This window comes from Sus scrofa, chromosome 2 (assembly GCF_054392235.1).
Source record: "Sus scrofa isolate SSC_HxYL_T2T_F1_AM1 chromosome 2, Sscrofa_HxYL_maternal_Yorkshire_Landrace_v2.0, whole genome shotgun sequence".
In the NCBI taxonomy this organism is placed as follows: Eukaryota; Metazoa; Chordata; class Mammalia; order Artiodactyla; family Suidae; genus Sus; species Sus scrofa.
This window is the reverse complement of record NC_139384.1, coordinates 79738087-79751650: the sequence shown is the minus strand read 5'-3', so window position 1 is coordinate 79751650 and position 13564 is coordinate 79738087. Positions and strand designations below refer to the sequence as shown.

At 52.7% G+C, this 13564-nt stretch overlaps 1 protein-coding gene across 5 annotated transcripts; it reads left to right on the top strand.

The window, feature by feature from the left end:
• The first annotated feature begins 7609 nt into the window (after positions 1 to 7609).
• On the top strand, positions 7610 to 12397 carry S1PR5 (sphingosine-1-phosphate receptor 5). 5 transcript variants are annotated; one of them, XM_085007610.1, is made up of 3 exons: positions 7610 to 7892; positions 9099 to 9214; positions 10050 to 12397. In XM_085007610.1, exons 1-3 carry the CDS (start codon positions 7832 to 7834, stop codon positions 11262 to 11264), a joined length of 1392 nt encoding a protein of 463 aa, XP_084863736.1. In that variant the 5' UTR covers positions 7610 to 7831; the 3' UTR covers positions 11265 to 12397.
• Positions 12398 to 13564: the final 1167 nt, after the last annotated feature.

The following is a 13564-nucleotide window of genomic DNA, read 5'->3' as shown; positions in this document are numbered from 1 at the left end:
CCATATGCTGTGGGTGCAGCCCTGAAAAGACAAAAGGCAACAACAACAAAAAAAGATGTCTTTGGGGTTTCCTGGTAGCTCAGTGGATTAAAGATCTGGCATTGTCACTGCTGTGGCTCTGTTTACAACTGTGGTGCGGGTTTGATCCCTAGCCTGGGAACTTCTGCAAATGTTGGGTGTGCAGGAAAATAAAAAAAAAAAACCCTGATATTTATCAAGTGGTTAGCTCTGGGCCAGGCAATGTGTTAGTTCTTTACACCAATGATTGCATTCATTCTCACAAGGTCACCGTGAGAATGAAAAAGAGTTTTATGTTTCCATCCTATAGATGAGGAGACTGAAGTCAGAGAGGTTGAGCAAGTAACACAGAGAGGTGGTGGTCAGACATCAGAGGCCTGGCATTTGACGTCCACCAGATCCGACCCTGGACCCAGCCCCGTCTCACCTCCTACCCCTGCTCTTTCCCTGCCTAAGCCACATTTTGGCCCTACTGACTTTTTTCTTTCTTTCTTTCTTTCTTTCTTTCTTTCTTTCTTTTTTTAGGGCTGCACCCACGGCATATGGAAATTCCCAGGCCAGGGGTCGAATTGGAGTTGCAGCTGCCAGCCTACACCACACCTCTTTCTTTCTTGCCCCACTCTTGGCATGTGGAAGTTCCCTGACCAAGGATCGAACCCTTGATGCAATTTTGACCTGTGCCACACACAGCTGCAGCAACTCCAGATCCTTAATCTGCTGGGCCACAAAGGAACTTTCATTTCTTTTATCCATACATTCTTTCCCACCTCCAGGCTTTTGCATTTATCGATTCAATCCCCCTGCCCAGCTGTTCTTTTCTCTGCCCTCACTACCTAGTCTATGAAATGAATGTCTAAGTGTGAGGGGGAAGACAGAGAGAGAGAAAGTCCTGACTCTATGTTTCCAGACCTTACTTGGAAATGAGAGGTGCAGGGAGGGGGGCACCAAGAGGGTTGCTTGGAAGATCAGGGCTTGCTTCCTATGCTTCTTGAGGACTTGCCCCCACCCCCATTCCATGTCTACAGTTTGGGAGCCCTTGGGCCTGGGTTAAGTTGTAACTGGGGACATGTGTGTGGGAGGACGAGTCGGATTTTCCCCTGGGTAGTTCTCCAGAACAGGTGCCACACCCATGACATACAGAAGTTCACAGGCTAGGGGTTGAATTGGAGCTGTAGCTGCTGGCCTTCACCACAGCCACTGCAATGTGGGATCCGAGCTGCATCTGTGATCTACACCACAGCTCACAGCAACACCATATCTTTAACCCTCTGAGCAGGGCCAGGGATCAAACCCTCGAGTATGCCAGATGAGTTCGTTAACCACAGAGCCACCATGGGAACTCCTTGTCAGGGCCTTTTAAAATCTTTAATAGGTACACTCATACAATAGAATACTCTCCAGTCGTAAAAAGAAATGAAGGAGTTCCCATTGCGGCACAGTGGAAACTAATCCAACTAGTATCCATGAGGATTCGGGTTCGATCCCTGGCCTCACTTAGTGGGTTGGGGATTGGCATTGTCGTGAGCTGTGGTGTAGGTCGTAGATGCAGCTAGGATCCTGCATTGTTGCAGCTATGGTGTAGTTCTGATTCGACCCCTAGCCTGGGAACTTCCATAAGCCACGGATATAGCCCTAAAAAGCAAAATAAAAAAATTTGAAAAGAAAGAAATTATCTGGCTGCCTGCTACAATGTGGAAGAACCTCAAAACATTACTCTAAGTGAAAGAAGTCAGGTACAAAAGGCGACATATTGTATGATCCTATTTATATGAAGTATCAAGAATAGGGAAATCCACAGAGACAGAATGCAGATCTGTGGTTGCCCAGGGGGCTCGGGAATGGAGATAGCGAACAACTGTTTAATGGGTGTAGGGTTTCCTTCTGGGGTGATGAATATATTTTGAAACTAGATAGAGGTGATGGTTGTATACCACTGCAAATGTACTCATTGCCACTGAATTGCTCCTTTTGAAAAATTATATTCCTTTTTATTCTTTTTTTTTTTTTGTCTTTTTTGTCATTTCTTGGGCCATTCCTGTGGCATATGGAGGTTCCCAGGCTAGGGGTCGAATCGGAGCTGTAGCCACCGGCCTACGCCAGAGCCACAGCAACGCGGGATCGAAGCTGCGTCTGCAACCTACACCACAGTTCACGGCAATGCCGGATCCTCAACCCACTGAGCAAGGCCAGGGATCAAACCTGCAACCTCATGGTTCCTAGTTGGATTTGTTAACCAATGAGCCACTATGGGAACTCGAAAAATTATATTCTTAAAAAATTTTTGGCCTTGGCTGTGACATGCTTATGTTCCTGGGCCAGGGATCGAACCTACACCACAGCAATGACCCAAGCCACAGCAGTGACAATACCAGATCCTTAACTGCTAGGCCCCACAAGGGAACTCCTGAATTGTTCCTTTACAATGATTAATGTTGGCAGTTCCTGCTGTGGCTCAGCTGGTTAAGAACACAATATAGTGTTCCTGAGGGTGCAGGTTCTGTCCCTGGCCTTGCTCAGTGGGTTAACGATCCGGCATTGCTGAAAGCTGTGGTGTAGGTCGCAGATGTGGCTGGGATCCTACATTGCTGTGGTTGTGGTGTAGGCCTTCGATGAAGCTCTGATTCCATCCCTAACCCAGGAACCTCCATATGCTGCAGGTTCAGCCATTAAAAAAAAAATGGTGGGTTAAGGATCTTGCATTGCTACAGCTGTGGCATAGGATGCAGCTGTGGCTCAGATTTAGTCCCTAGCCAGGGAACTTACATATGTGGTTTGTGGCCATAAAATAAAATAGTAAATTAAATTAGATGAGTAATTTTATTTTATTTTTTTCAGTGTACAGCAAGTTTTACTTACACTCAGCCTTGGGTAGGGACAGCCTTGGGTATGGTCAGCCTTGGGTAGGGACTGGACTAATTTTATGTTATGTGACTGTCACCTCAATTTTTAAAAAATTAATATAAGGAAGTACAGTACTCCAGGCCTCTGCTCATGCTGATTCTTCTGCCAAGAACACCCTTCCCGCTGCCTTCTTCTTACTCTGACCTCAGCTCACTTCCCCTCCTCAAAGAGGCTTTCCCTGCTCTAAAATAGTTTCCAATTACTCCTGTGATATTTTATTTCATTATAGCACACATCACTATATGGAATTATCTCAATGACTTGTGTAAGGATTTTTTTTTGTCCCCCATGAAAATGTGAGCCCCTTATGGGCAGGGGACAGTGCGTGTTCCCCTTTTCAGAAGAAGAAACAGAGGCTCAGGGAAGTTTAGACAACTGTGGCCCTAAAATCAATCAATCAATCCCATCCAATCCAATCCAATCCATGATCCTGGCATCTTGGCCAGGGATTTTAGTTTTGAATATCATTGGAAGCTAGGCTGGTAATATAAATGTCCAAAGCTGGGGGTCGAACTGGAGCTGGCCCACGCCACAGTCAGAACAACAAAGGGTCCAAGCTGAATCTGCGACCTACACCACAGCTCATGGCAACGCCGGATCCTTAAACTGAGAGAGACCAGGGATCAAACAGGTATCCTCATGGACCCTAGTCGGGATGGCTAACTGCTGGCTTTTTTTTTTTTTTTTAGGCACTTTCTAGCTCTAGAAGAGTCTCCAGGATCATTGTGCATTTTCTCTGCCCCAGACCTAGACGCAGCCATTTCTCTAAGGAGCCCTGGTTCCTCGAATTGGAAAAATGGTATTTAGAAATCAAGATCTGGGTACCAAGTGTACTCATTGTTACTGGGGTGTCACTACTTCTGGGCCCTTGGCAGACAGATCTAGGAACTGCGTGTGTATTAATCCGTCTGTACACTCACATCAATATTTATTTTCATATTTAACTAGTAAAATAAACGTTTCCCAATGATAACCCCATCCAGCACCACATTACTTATTTGTATCTTCCTTCTCCAATTGGATGAAAACTGGTTGTCAGTAGCTGCAACATATGTACTATTTGTTCAATGCTAGTAAACAGCAGTTCTAGAATTAACCTGTAACCCTGTGAGAAACAAATATACTGACCAGAGTAAGTGTTTCTGCACAGTTCAGACAGATTTTCTTTTTTTTTTTTTTTGTCTTTTGTTTTTTTTAGGGCCACACCCATATAGCATATGGAAGTTCCCAGGCTAGGGGTCTAATCAGAGCTGTAGCTGCCAGCCTACATCAGAGCCACAGCAATCCCAGATCTGAGCAATGTCTGTGACCTACACTACAACTCACGGCAATGCTGGATCCTTAACCCACTGAGCAAGGCCAGAAATCAAACCTGAAACCTCATGGTTCCTAGCAAGATTTGTTTCTGCTGTGCCATGATGGGAACTCCGATTTTTTTTTTTTTTTTTTTTTTTTTAATGGCTGCTTTTGCAGCATATGGAAGTTTCTGGGCCAGGGATTGAATCTGAGCTGTGACCTATACCACAGCAGTGGCAGTGCCAGATCCTTTAACCCACTAGGGCTTTCCAGGGATGGAACCTGCTCATCTGCAGCTACCCAAATTGCTGCAGTTGGATTCTTTTGTTGTTGTTGTTGTTATTTTTTTATTTTTATTTTATGCAGATTCTTAACTCACTGTGCCACAGTGGAAACTCTTGTTTATTTTGTTTTGTTTTTGGTTTTTGGTCGGGCCTGGGGCATGTGGAAGTTCCAGAATCAGAGATCAAACCCACACCACATGGAGTTCCCATTGTGGCTCAGGGATAACAAAATAGTATCCAACTAGTATCCATGAATGCAGGTTCAATCCCTGGCCCTGATCAGTGGGTTAAGGATACAGCATTGCTGTGAGCTATGGTAGAAATCTTGAAGTGGGTCAGGGATCTGGCGTTGCCATGAGCTGTGGTGTAGGTCACAGATGCTGTTCGGATCCGGCGTTGCTATGGCTGTGGTATAGCTCCGATTCAGCCCCTAGCCTGGGAATTTCCATATGCCGTGGGTGCAGCCCTAAAAATTTTTTTTTTAAAAAAAGGCAATCCCCTCCAAAAAAAAACCCCACACCACAGCAGTGACCTGAGTGGCTGCAGTGACAATGCTGGATCCTTAACCCCCTGAGCCACAAGAGAACTCGTTCAGACAGATGTTTGAATGGGAAACCTCAGAGCCAAACAAACAAACCTTGTGGTTGTGAGCCAGAGCTGACCCTCGGACCTCCAGTTGGAGACCCTGGAAAACATGACTGCTCTGGTCTCTGGCCAAGGGCAAGTTGTCAGTTTTATCTGCCCGCAGCCACATCCATGCCTCAGGACTGGTTGGAGGAAGACCAGGCAGGGGGGAAATGGGAAGTCCTGCCCTCTGACTTTCTGGATGGGAGGGGGCGTGAGGTGACTGTAGAAGGCATTTTGCTCTTTCAGAGGCAAGGACACTGCTCAGTGAGAGTGGGCGCAGATTGGGTGGGGTGGCCCCTGTGGGTGAGAGCCCTGGCAGCAGAACCTGCCAGGCAGGTGTGCTGGCCCAGGCATGCATCGGGCGGGCGGGCTGTGGCAGAGGCCAGGGATGCCCTTCCCTTGGGAAGAGACCAGGAAAGGCTTGGGGGGCAGGGGGTGCAGGCATGTTGGGGTGGCAGTGGTGTCTGGGGCTGATGGGGCCTGAGCTAAACCCTCTCCTAATTCCTCCTCTGTGATACTGGCGGTGACCAACAGCAACTGAACTAACATTTACTGAACTCTCACCTGTGTGTCTGAGCTCTGTTCCATGTATTCCTTCTCAACAGCACCCCTCAGAACGGCTGCTGTCATCCATTTTACAAATGAGGCCACCATAGCTCAAAGGGGGCGACACTTATGCAGAGTCCCAGAATACACTGTAGCTGAGCCTGGCTCAAAACTCCAAGCCCTTAACCTTCACTCCAACACTGGACAGAGGGACGGACGGGGTCACTGTTCCTAGAGTTCGGCGGCTAGGGCAGAGACACAGAACATGCCAGATGAATAAGTAAGTAAATAATCAAGGTAATTTCTTTTCTTTTTTTTTTTTTTTTTTTGTCTTTTGTCTTTTTAGGGCTGCACCTGCGGCATATGGAGGTTCCCAGGCTAGGGGTCTAATCAGAGCTGTAGCCACCACCTTATGCCAGAGCCACAGCAACGAGGGGTCCAAGCCGTGTCTGCAACCTACACCACAGCTCAAGGCAACGCCAGATCCTTAACCCACTGAGCGAGGCCAGGGATCAAACCCGCAACCTTGTGGTTACTACTTGGATTTGTTAACCACTGAGCCACGAAGGGAACTCCCTCAAGGTAATTTCTTTTCTTTTTTTTCTTTCTTTTCTTTTCTTTTTTTTTCTCTTTAGGGCTACACCAGTGGCATTTGGAAGTTTCCAGGCTAGGGGTGGAATCGGAGCTACAGCTGCCGGCCTACACCACAACCACAGCAACTTGGGATCCGAGCCATGTCTAAGACCTATACCACAGCTCAAGGCAATGCTGGATCCCTGACCCACTTCAAGATTTCTACCATAGCTCACAGCAATGCTGTATCCTTAACCCACTGATCAGGGCCAGAAATTGAACCCGCATCCTCATGGATACTAGTCAGATTCATTTCTGCTGCGCCACAACGGAAACTCCTACTCAAAGTAATTTCAGATGGTGCTAACTGCCACATGAGGTTGGGGAGAAGGGGGACACATCAGGGAAAGCCTCTCTGAGGAAATACGAGCTAGGAAGGTCTGGGGAAGGGTTTTCCAGACAGGCAGATCCCCAAGTGCCAAGGTCTAGAAGCAGGTGAAGAACTGGGTGGGGGAAGCTCAAAGAAAGTAAGGCAGAGGGAGAGTGGAGATATACAGAGGAGAGATGCTCCAGGGCCTTGTGGGATTGGGGCGTTTACTCTGAGCCCCATATGAAGGCATGGGAAGGCCGGAGGCAGGACAGGAATATGATTGCGTGTGATCGCATGCATGAGGTGGCATGAGTTGGGGGTGCTGGGCCTGGGACCCATGGCCGGAAGAGCCCCCTTGCACCCTGTAGGGGCCCGTGGGAGGTGAGATTGCCACTGCCTGGGAGGTGAGAAGCAGCCACTTTCCCACCCTGGGGTGTGGCTTCCCCCTATGCAAAAGGGGGTCATTGATCCAGAACAGTCTATGCACCAGGCATGGCCCCCACCATGTTTGGGGAATCTACAGGGCTCTTCCCAGCAGGCTTTTCCAGGAGGCTGTGGGGCTGTGGCACCCAAACCTTATCTCAGCCCTCCTACCCCACTTGGGCTTCACTGTCTGTTCTGCTCCCAGTATGTTTGTTGGAGCAGATGGGAGTGGTTCTGTTTGCAGCCCCAGGAAGCCCTGAAGGCCTGGAGGGGGATGTGACCTGGCCTGGGTGCCCCACCCCCCGCCCCAGGGGCACCCCTTCAATCCATCCCCAGCCTGCGGCTCACAGTCCCTGGGACGCCCTCACCGTGGCCGGCAAAGCCTGAGGCGGCCAGAGCAAAGGGCACAGTTCTGGTGAAGGTCATTGCAACCAGGCCCAGCCCCCCCTTCCACTGCTGGTCTGAGGAAGCTTCCCAGGCTGGAAGCTCCTGGGAACTGGGGGTGGGGGTGCGGGGCCAGCTGGGACTGGCCCGTCGGAGGAGCGGAGGCCTGGGAGAGGCGTGGGAGAGAGACAGACTGAGAAAGACAAAGACAGTGACGGAGAGAGAGGCGCACAGAGACAGGGAGAGACTCAGAGACCAGAAGAGAGACACACACAGAGAAAGTGAAGGAGACATTCATTCATTCATTCATTCACTCACTTTCTCAGCGGCTACTTATTCGGCACAGGCTTCGTCCTCGGCAGAGTCTACGACAGACACAAATCCCTGTCACGGTGGGGCTGACAGTCCGATGGGGACACAGCCCAGAAACAACGATAACGGAGTAAATCGCCTTGTCGGGAGTGATAAGGGTGAGAGAGACGGGGTGGGGGAAACAGGAACTTGGGAGCCACTCTCCTTATCTGGGGGAGGGGACGGTTCCCACCAGAATCTGGTCTGCGCCTGCCCCTCCCCCACTTGCCCCAAGCAGGCGGTGGGAGCGGGGAGATGGGGTGGGGCCTACTCCCGGAAGCCGCTCGGACCTATCTACTGGGGGGGAGGGGATGCGCCTACCTCTGCCCCTGCGAAGCCCCCTCCTAGTTCGGGGTGCCAGGTCCCTCCGCTGACGGGGCGTCTTTGGGGTGCAGCCCAGAAGGTTCAGTTGTAAGGTAGGTGGAAAATGGGGAGGGACCAGTGCCCAGGGCCGGAGGTCAGATAGGACCCCTCTACTGGGGAGGGGGGAGGGAAGAGGCTCAGGTTGTGGCCTCCAGGGTGAAGAATCCTCCCCTTCGCCTGTCCCCCGGTCCTCCCACCGCGATGGACCGTCCCTAGGAGGCGGCCCAGGCCCGGAGCGGGGGAGCCGAGGGCTCGCCGGTGCCAGTCGCCGCCAGGGTGCGTTCCGGTGCCGCGGCGGGTGGCACAGGCTGGCAGACACAGGCTGGTAGCCCGGGCCCCAAGAGGAGGGGGCAACTACTTGCGAACGCCAGGGCTCGGCGTGGCGGGCCTGTCCCCTGTCCTGTCAGCTCCAGCCCCGCCCCTGAACACGGCCGCTCACTCGGGTCCAGGCAGCGGGACCGCTGAGGGCGCACCACCTGGGCGCAGGGGTGAGTGTACAGCACTGGGTCCCTTTTAGGCGCGGGGCTCAGCCTGCTGGAAGGGGGTTACCCTGGCCACTACCCTTGCCCCCTTGCGTGGGTATCCCGGGCTTTTCCCAAAGGCCTCCTGGGAGGGGAAAACCGGTGACTCCGAGAGTGGACGCGGGACCCGGGTTGGGGGTGGGGGCCACCCGGAATCTCCCGGCCTCACCCTCTCCCGGCCTCCCCACTGCAAGTTTCGCTGCCTCAATTCTGCCTCCAGGCAAGCCGAGGCATGGCGGGCGGTGCACAGGCTGTGAGCCTCTGCGTAGCGTCCCCAACCGAGCGAGGATAACCTGTATCAGCGTGCATTTGGTGCCTCCCGCTCCCCCAGCGTGGCTGAGTCTGTGACTCCTTGTGAGTCTGTATTTGCGCCTGGCTTCCTGTGTGCAACTGAAGCCATTTGTTTCTGCCATGTCCGAATAAGTCCGTTCCCCTTTCCAGGCCGGTGTAGTTGTAATTCCCCGGTTTCCTCATCGGAGTCCTGCTATTGTGTAACTGTTTCTGCGTGGATGTGTTTGTGTGGGAACATGAAACCTTTGTGCCTGCTTCTATGTGAGGTACTTCTTTTGAGCCTCAGCTTCCTCCTCTGTGAATTGGGACTAAGGGAGAGCTGTCAAGGGGATGAAAAGGCCCAGTCGCAGATGGGAGGTATTATTATACTTTAATGACATGGATGCCTTCTGCAAGAGTCTGTCTGTGAGGTGTGGATTCTGTCTGCCGCCACCAGGCTCTGCCTCAGCAAAATGGCTGGATAGGCTCAGCTTTCTCACTTGGGGTTCTGCGGTGGATTAAGGGGGGTTCACAGGAAAAAGCCCTGTGTGCGCTGGGGCATATATTTGTGGGTGCTGGGTTCCAGGCTGGGTGTGGGTGGAGGCTGTGAAATTGTGGCCTGTGAGACTCGGCATGAGATCCCATTTGCGTGTGGCAGAATTTAATTCTGCCTCTGTGGCCCTGCCCATGTGTAAGTGTATTTTCGTGTTTCCTTGATGGGGTATAAGTGCGAATTTTGCCCTAGTTTGTGACTCTTTGTGTACATGTCTTTGTTGGTATGTCACTGTATTTGTGTGTCTTTTTCTGTGTGTGATTGTTTCCGTTTATGATTAATATGCCTCTGGATATGCATGCTTGTGTGTGAATTATTAGTGTCCCTTTCTTGTGGAACTGTGTGCTACCCTGTCCGTTCGTGATATTTGTGTGTGTCTTTGTGTTGGCCTGTCGCCATGGACGCCCCCCTTCCGTCAGGAACTCTTTCTGGGCCCCTAGGCATCCTGTGGGATTCGTAATAAGGGGTTAGGGTTCCCTTACCATGTGAGGACCACTGCCTGTGCCCGCCTCCGCAGGCCGTGGTGATGGTGCCTGCCAGGTCTGACCTTACACCCAACCTCTCCGCAGCTTTGGGGCGGGAGGCCCATGGAGCCGGGGCTGCTGCGGCCAGCGCCTGTGAGCGAGGTCATCGTCCTGCATTACAACTACACCGGCAAGCTCCGAGGTGCGCGCTACCAGCCAGGTGCGGGGCTGCGCGCCGACGCCGTGGTGTGCCTGGCCGTGTGCGCGCTCATCGTGCTCGAGAACTTAGCAGTGCTGGTCGTGCTCGGACGCCACCCACGCTTCCATGCGCCCATGTTCCTGCTCCTGGGCAGCCTCACGTTGTCGGATCTGTTGGCCGGCGCCGCCTATGCAGCCAACATCCTGCTGTCAGGGCCGCTCACACTGCGCCTGTCGCCCGCGCTCTGGTTCGCGCGTGAGGGAGGCGTTTTCGTGGCGCTCGCCGCATCGGTGCTGAGCCTCTTGGCCATAGCGCTCGAGCGCCTCCTCACCATGGAGCGCCGAGGACCCGCGCCCGCCGCGCGTCGGGGGCGCACGCTGGCGCTGGCCGCCGGCGCCTGGGGCGTGTCGCTGCTCCTCGGGCTACTGCCGGCACTAGGCTGGAATTGCCTGGGGCGTCTGGAAGCCTGCTCCACGGTCCTGCCACTCTATGCCAAGGCCTACGTGCTCTTCTGCGTGCTCGCTTTCGTGGGCATCCTGGCCGCCATCTGTGGACTCTATGCACGCATCTACTGCCAGGTGCGTGCCAAAGCACAGCGCCTGCGGGTGCGCCCTGGGGCTGGAGAGGGCACCTCCGCCCGGGCGCGCGGGACGCCGCGTTCGTTGGCGCTGTTGCGCACGCTCAGCGTGGTGCTCGTGGCCTTCGTGGCATGTTGGGGCCCTCTCTTCTTGCTGCTCTTGCTGGACGTGGCGTGCCCCGCGCGCGCCTGCCCCGTGCTCCTGCAGGCAGACCCCTTTCTGGGTCTGGCCATGGCCAACTCACTTCTGAACCCCATCATCTACACATTCACCAACCGCGACCTCCGCCACGCACTCCTGCGCCTCATCTGCTGCGGCCGCCGCCCCTGCTGGGGAGGCTCTGGCACCTCCCGGAGTCCGGGGAGCACCCTTGGGGCTTCTGGCGGCCTGCACCGCTGGCTACCTCCCGGCATGGACCGCAGCTCTAGCCGCTCCGAGCGCTCGTCGCCCCAGCGGGACGGACTGGACACTAGCGGCTCCACCGGCAGCCCTGCCGCGCCCACAGCCGCTCAGACCCTGGTACCCCCGCCCGCCGCAGACTGACGCCCTTTGGCCAGCCGTTGCCCTCACTAAGAGCTCTTTTGCCGACGTCCTTCCTTCCCTTCCCTCTTTCTCTCTTTTTCATTTTTGGCCGCCCTGCGGCATATGGAGCTTCCAGGCCAGGGTTCAGATTTGAGTCGCAGTTGCGACCTAAGTTACAGCTGTGGCAACGCTGGATCCTGAACCCACTGTGCCAGGCCGGGGGTCGAACATGTGTCCCAGCACTCCCAAGAGGCTGCCGATTCCGTTGCGCCACAGCGGGAACTCCTCGACTTTCTTTTTAAATTAAGGAATTTATGGGAAAAGCCGCTGAAGATGGTGGAGGCAGAAAAGATGGAAGAAGATGTATTTTATTGACACTAAACCTCGAAGCAGTGAAGAAAACAGACAAAAATCCTTGCCTTGTGGAATTGATATTCTGGTGGTGGACATAGACAATAACGGAGTGAAAAGGTACGGAGATAATTCCACGGACAATATAGTGATGCAGTGGTGGTCAGGGAATGCCTCTCTACAGAGGTGGCAACAGGTGTTATGACTTGAGATGGTCACTGTCCTGGGAATTTCTGAAGGATGAGCACTTCAGGGTAGGGTTAACAACAGGTGCAAAGGGTCTGAGGCTAGAATATGTGTGTTCTCTGAAAAGTAAGGATCCCAGTGTGGCTGGAGCTAGGATGGAGAGGGAGAGTGGGAAGAAACAGAGGCAGGGAAATAATGGGGCAGATTTTGCAGGGCCTTATGGGACAGGGGGAATTTTCTTTTGCTCTGAGTGAAGTGAGATTCATGGAGGGTTCCAGGCAGAGGAGAGACTGAATTTGGTCCAGATGTTTACAAATGCCTCTGGTCTTTGTGAGGTGGGGGGCAAAGCTAGGAGAACAAGGTGCCCTGAACTGACCTAGGTGAGTGATGATAAGGCCTCAGACCATGTGGATTCTTGACAGATTTGAGAAGTATGGACCAAGTTACTGAGGCATTGGGTGTGAGAAAGGAGTCAAGGACAGCTCTTCACTTTAGAGGAGAGCCCAAAGACAGGGCACCCCAAAATCGACTCTGGGAGACTCAACCAATCCATCTGAAACAAAATTTCTTTGAATGTGGTGTCCTACATAAAAAATAAAAATATAATCGGATTATAAGAGTGATTACAGTTTATTGTACCTGGCTAGCTGCTCCACATGCTAGGCCCAGGACATGCCTTTTTCTTACCTTTACTGCAACTTTGCAAGGTAGGTTTTCCTCACCCCCATTTGATAGTGAAACTCCAAGATCTACTTTGCCCAAGTGTCTTAGACAGGATATTAGCCCAGATGGTCAGGCTCCGGGCATGAGGAGGCACAGGCCTGATATCTAGCCCCTCTGGAGCAGTCTGTCGAGGCCAGGTTGCCCCTCCCTCCTTTAAGGGTCTTCATTCTCGGCGGGGGCGATGTTAGGGCCCCATTTGTGCCCATAAAAGGCTTCAGGAGCGCTGGCCGAGGCTTCCTGCTCTCCCCAGCCTCCAGCTGGCCGCAGGCACATTCCTAACTTCTGTGCCCTGGGGCCCGCGGGAAAGGGGCGGAATCGGGGTGGGAGGTGGGAGTAGGGGGTGCGGTCTTCGGGCTCAGGTTGCGGCGCGCCACCTGCCGGGAAACAGCGAAACTGCAGGCACCCGCAAAGATGGCTGTGTGTTTCGGGGCCACTGACCCAGCCTGTCATGCTGAGTCCCCGTGGGCCACACGCAGGCCGTCTCTGCAGGCAGCACGCACGGGGAACCAACCTACTTCCTGGAACACAAACACACTCAAACCTAGGGTCACATCCCAGAACTGAACCCAGTTTCCCACCTGGCCTGGTTCCCCTATTCCCAGGGTCCTGTAAACTTCCAGAGCAACCTGAGACACTTACCCCACTGTTCACTTGTTTGCTGGTGTGACAGCAGATTTATTCACTTGCTCACATTTTACAAAATTCAAAAAGCACCAATACCCCCTCTTCGATGCATGCACTGTTGGGATGCATGCACTTCCAGAGCTATTCTGTGGATAAATGAGCTGAAATGGAAATACATTTTCTCTCTTTTTACACAACTTTAGCATCTCTCTCCACTTTGTTCACTCAGTAGTATATCTGGGAAATTGTTGCACTTTTAGATTTTATGCTGTGTTCATCAGCTCTGGCTGTCATGACAAGCACCATAGCCTAGGTGGCTTAAACAACCAAAATTTATTTCTCACAGTTCTAGAGGCTCAAAGTCCAAGACCAAGGTGTCAGCAGGTTTGGGTTCTGATGAGAGCTCTCTTCCTGGCTTATAGACAGCTGCTCTCTCG